Here is a 6,000-nt window from a genome sequence, read left to right as displayed (position 1 = left end):
TTAGCAGGGTTGAACGACAATGAAGGAATCTTTTTTCTCTAACGGTTTGGGTAGTTGTTTAACTTTTCTTTGAAAATGGTGGGTGAGTGATTCTGGTTTTTTTACTCTGCCACGTCTTATAGATTTGTGGCTTGGGCTGTGCTTGATAAAGCTATTTACCGATGCAATGTTTTCTCTTTGTTTATCAGTGTTATCCCCTTCGAAACAAAATGCTAATGTATGGAAAACAAGCAAGTAAAGCTGCATAAATTGTGTTTTGGAAAATTATGGGCCGAATCAACACCGATCAGGAAGAAAAGAGAGAAACACAAGTGTGGAAATAAATAAGATGGTTAAGTCTCCACTAAATCTAGCCTTTATTTATTATAGATACACCAAACGTGTTTGGTTGGGTGACATTGCTGACATTGTTCGATTAATCTATAGTACCTATGGACGATGTAAAGTAAGTGTAAAACATGGCAAAGATAGCTCGGATATCTAAATACTGTAGAATTAATTAAAACAACTCATTCCCTTGCAAGCGTGTCATAGCTCTATGCTCCTGGTTCTGGATTTGGAGTGTAAGTAAGCTTCCTTCACTGCTGTCACGCGTAAATGCGCTTCTACTTGCTGGATCCTGCATTTAGCGTCGGTTCATTGCTTCCTCCTCGCGTCTGAGCGCTTGCACCAGCACGATTCCAAGCACGGCATTGCAGGTCTGGTTATTTTTGTTCGTGTTAGTATAAAGAAACGAAATGAAAATAAGGGAAAGAGATGTTTAAGAAAGATAGCGGGTACATATTTAATAGCAAATTCGATTGAAAAAAAAAATCTCACATGTACGGCAGCCAGTATCATAGCCATGATGGCGGCCCAGATGGACTTATCTTCCAGGAACCAGGTCAGCTCGTTGACGCATCCATTGAAGAACGCATTGCCGGTAACGGTGTCACGACACTCCAGTGGCAAGGGTTGACGCATCACCATGTAGTCGTTCGGTCCGTCCGCTCCACAGCAACCAATCTGTATTGAACAACAAGACACCGTACGATAAAAAAAATCTGCTCAGATCTTGTGATCAATGGGTGCTCCATGAGTGCTACACTTAATTTTACAGCAGCAATTCACTATATTGAAATCTTTACAGAAGAATCTTTCAGCGAAATCGATTTGTGGGAACGATCGGTATCGTGGGAAGTGCTATTTCTGATAGTAGCTGTTATACATGTAATGTTTTATAGTTTTACTGTTTATTTATTCATCGTGGAAGTACGGGATGTAAGGAAAAGGTATACTATCAGCGAATCATGCCCAGGTAAGCACAAAAAGAATCGTTTTAATTAGTGTTTATGCTTGCCCATGAAAAAGGTATCGAGAAATGAAAAGTGATATAAAAGAAATGATCGATTAATGCAAAGCATTGCATACCAGCAGATAGTTTATAATTAGTTCCAGATGAAAATCGATCAAAAACGTCTTATCGATAAACCTAATTATGTTGCTAAGTAAACTTGTTTAAAAACATAAAAGTTGAATGCAATACTAAACTTTACTTTCCATGTACTGAAATGTTAGGTCAGATATAACTTTTTATTTGTAATTCGTTGTTTTTACTTCCTTTCTTTATCACAGCACGTTTGAAGAAACTTGGAGCCCAAAGAAATATTGAGTTGCAAAAATGTTGCATATGACTTGTAATTTTGTTTTTTTTTAATTTCTTGCTTATTATCAACATATCGTCTATGAGATCTTTTTGGTTGGTTGCGGTAAGAAAATATCTTTAGTTTTGTGAAAAAAACTTTTTAATCATTTCATAGACATGCAGAGAATAATCATGCATATCCATACAGTATCGATGGGTGAATATTCACCCATCAAATATGCATGAAGGAATCGTATTTCAGTATTAATTTCTACCATTTCCCTCGAGTATACATTTTCTTTCTTTGGATGGAATGAAGTGATACAAAAGAACCATAAGAGCAACATACAACGAATGCTTCTCAAATTACGCATAGCGTGGTAGTGATGGGAAGTGTTTGATTTCAATAATCGATTAATGAATTGTACAATCGATATAGGGTAAGCTATTCTCCACGCAAAAGACAAAAGGCAACACATTAGGAACACCGGGGAATTCGAGAACCTTAGGGATTGCTGATAGAGAATGAGAACTCATTGGAAACTGGGGAGTGAAATACAGACTGAGGCTGAATCATGAATATACGCACGCTTTCTTGGATCAGCTTTAGTGCGGCAGATGAATGCGGATGTTCGGAAGTGACGATGAAGCGGAGCATCGTTTGACGAATCAGCGGCTGGATGCTGGAGTTCATGGTCGAGTAGTCAAGCAGAATGGCCGAACCAATCACGGTCAGAACGAACAGAAATACTTGTGTGCCGATGAACTAGAAAGAAAAGAAAATAGATAGACAAAATTAGAGGGAAACTTCATGACGTTATCCGCACTTGTGGCTACAAAGGAAATAAAAATTTATGCAAAAAACTAAAAAAAGATCAAAATAAAACAAATCAAAAGTTGTTCTTGTCATCATGATCATCATGATAGATTGAATTTTGAAAAGAATTACAAATTAAAATTATTCTGATTATTAAGTGGGTTGATTGTAAAATAAAAGTCAGTCAGTTAGATAACAAGTAAATGGTTAATTTAATGACACAATTGCTTTATGTTATTATAAGTTAAGTTTATAAGATCAGTGATAAGGTCAATGATGGCCAATCACTTAACATTTACAAATAAACAAATAAACAAATAAACAATTACCCTAATTTTTTGTTCATCGATTTTATTATAATTTTAATAGCTTAACTTCACCCTCTGTTTTAAAAAATATAGGCATATATACTGTAAGTCACAGACATTTTATTCTACGAACTATATGCAACGTCAAAGTTTTGATGAAGAGTATATTCCTCCACGAAGAATTAATTATCAGTAGCTTATCAATTACGATGTTTCAATCAGAAACGACGCTGTTGCCAGGAAAAAATTAAACACCTCTTTTCCGTTCTATAAAATGCTTCCAACCCCTTCCTAGCACATTTTCATTCACCGATACGTGGAAACCATCATCCCTTTACCGATCCCTGCTGATCAATTGACGTGAGAATCGATGCGATGAAAATTGCACAATTACGAACATGATTAAGCCATGTAACGGGGCCGATTATCCTGCCGCCTGTCAAATATCTCCTCCGGGCCATCACCGGGTTCGAGCCGATTAAAATACAATCGAACGAACGAGAGCTACCTTCCGGGCAGCGGTTGGTATGTGTATGTGTGTTCGTGTGTGTCTTGGTTGATTGGAAAGCGTCCGTTTACCATCGATTACGATGGATTGTGTCTGGTAGGAGCTTCCTACAGAGATTGGACATAAATTACAATGAAAACATTATTAACGATAGCACGGAGAAGTATTGTGGAGTGGATCGAGCTCTGTATCGTTTTGCTATATTGAATTGCATGTTTGACATAATGGAACTATTGAATGTAGAAAAATGAGTGAAAATCGTCGATTTATTGTCGATCTAAAAACATTCATTTAAGTCGAAAAATTAAAAAAATACTTCGATTTGTATCAAACACTTTACATTTACATACACAGATGTGAAATTATTACTGAAATTACACAATTACTATAAAGATGCCGTCAACAGATGCATAAGTACAATATTATTCTACGAAGAATACATGAGCTCGGGATCATTTATGATTGGTGTACAAATTGTTTAATACGAATTGGGTTACATGAGCTCGTAAAGAAACGACTTTCTTGTGCGATAAGCATTCCATTCGCACAGGGTTATAGAATCGGCCCGCACTGGCCAGAAGCCAAAAGAATTCGATAAAATTACACGATCTTCACGCAGATGCATGCATTCAAGTACCCCGTGAATGAGCTTCCATCAAGCATAGAAGCATTCGTTGAAAAATTCAATCAACTATAGCCATTCAATTTTTGCTCAATAGCAGCACGATTCAGTGGCCCAGGTTCAGTGGCACAGACCGTCCACTCGATGATGAATATCGCGAAAGCTGACCGTACCAACTAAAGGGAATCCAATATAGCCTCGATCAAGTGAATTGAACCAGTCGTCAAATAGAATTAATATAGGCAAACCGTTCGTTTTTTTGTGTGTAAATGGTCGGAGATGGTAATGGTATATCCTATTCATCGAAATCATTTCGCTAGTGGTCTTCAAAATGGTGCCGCTAGGCGGGATTGGAAACTTGAATGCATTTCTTTAAAGGACTGCATTGCAAATATTGATAGATACCTCTTTTTTTGAAGAAAATGATTATGCATTGTAGGTTGGCTGTTAAAGTAAAAACTGCACATTTTTCTCTTAATACTTTGTTGTAATGTAATAACGTAACACGTACAATTTATTTCTGTTTCAATTAAACTTTTTATTTTTTTTCAATAAGGAAACCTTAAGCAATACGGCAAAGCCGTCCCTTCTGAATAAAAAAAAATAAGGAAACTGTATTAAGCATTCAAAGTGTAAACACTAAAGGAATACTTGAGAAATTGTAACCCAACTTTTTGCAAAACTTGAGCTGCTATTGATTTGTTCCCTATTGAAATCATATTCAATGCGTACATTGATCCCACATGAGCGTCTACTTTATTCCACACACAGCTTATAAAAGAAAGCTTCCTTAAGGTTGAATTATACATGTACCGTCTGGTAGATTGAGTCATTTGAATATTTAAGAAGCCATTTCAGCTTTCCTGTGACAAAATTATGCCTATCTCACAGCACGTTTCGGTCGATTACAAGCGACGGAATGGCTTCATCATCATATAACCGAACACTTTTCAATGCTTTTCCACACCACACTGCTTTTCATCCGTACTGCGGCGATACCGGTTGACAAGTGGGTAAATTAAGGGGCCGCAACTACTCAACCCTACGTAGCGGCATGAAGCTCCAGCAAATGAAGTTCCACCTTCTGCCAATGGAACGGAATATTATTCTTACAAATTATGTTACAACATCAAAGTGTACGCCCTGCTGTATGGCCTGTTGCATGAAGGAGAAGTGCCTCAGTATGGGAATAGCTCTTTCTCCTGCGGCATCGTCTTGCGAGGCTCGTTACGAAATGGAACAAGGTGGGTTTCTTTTATTGCTAGTTCATCGTTACATAAGCCATCGGTTACGAAACGAAGACAACCTGCCGGTAACCTGCCACGATGGTGGCCCATTCTTGGATCCCATCCCTTGAGGTAGGCAAGATCATGCATATTGAAAAAAGCCTTCGAAGAAAAAGCCCACCAGAGGACACTTCCGTGTTTCGTGATGGTTATGATACTCGTTGGTTATGAAGTTTGACATCAGGCTAGTGGATTGATCCTGCCATACTGCTCGATGGTGCAACGAATACGATAAGCTTGGGTAGTAGGAGCTTCAAAAGGAATGAAAGAGCATTTTCTTGAGCAATGAGTCAATATGCCTCTCGCTTTCACTATCTTGCCATCTTATGATCATTTTACAATCTTGAACGGTGCTATGCAGAAACTCCATTGTGATGTCAATGACCGTGCTTGTGGTTGATCCATTTGGGAAGCAGCCTTCCGGGGTGTATCAGTTTACTTCTTACGAAAGTCTTGTTCTTGTGTAAATAATGAATAACGAGTAGCAAGAAATGAAAGTGCTTTTACAATATAATATAGGCCAAGTGGTTGTAGAATAAAGATGAAAATTTCGAAAATTAAGATCAAAATAATGGATTACACTGAGGTACTATTTGTGAAACTTGTTTTCATTGGAGTAAATACTACATCATACAAATGGAAAAATTGTTTGAAATATTATGCAAAACTCAAAGAAACTATTGTATCGTAATTAAACTATTTACGTTTTAAAAACATAGATCCATGTTGCGAAGAATAGATTAACGATCCTTCAAAGGCATGTTGTATTACATGAACCTGATGAAATTATTTGAGTCTTTTGACTTCTCATCTTCTGCTAGGATTTTCACGAGAT

The 6,000-nt window shown here is 37.3% G+C and overlaps 1 protein-coding gene across 1 annotated transcript in view; it reads right to left on the bottom strand.

Moving 5' to 3' along the window:
- Positions 1 to 320: 320 nt before the first annotated feature.
- The window catches only part of LOC120903556 (tetraspanin-2A), a 54,874-nt gene continuing 49,194 nt past the window's right edge, over positions 321 to 6,000 (bottom strand). The window contains exons 3-5 of the mRNA XM_040313063.1: positions 2,214 to 2,390; positions 820 to 1,005; positions 321 to 700 (exon numbers count right to left, since the gene is read on the bottom strand). Coding sequence (XP_040168997.1) covers positions 626 to 700; positions 820 to 1,005; positions 2,214 to 2,390 — 438 coding nt within the window. The 3' untranslated portion in view covers positions 321 to 625. The remainder of the gene's footprint in view (positions 701 to 819; positions 1,006 to 2,213; positions 2,391 to 6,000) is intronic.

The sequence above is a fragment of the Anopheles arabiensis genome, chromosome 3 (genome assembly GCF_016920715.1).
Source record: "Anopheles arabiensis isolate DONGOLA chromosome 3, AaraD3, whole genome shotgun sequence".
NCBI lineage: Eukaryota > Metazoa > Arthropoda > Insecta > Diptera > Culicidae > Anopheles > Anopheles arabiensis.
Note: the sequence above shows the minus strand (reverse complement) of the source record. Positions and strands in the feature narration are given on the sequence as shown.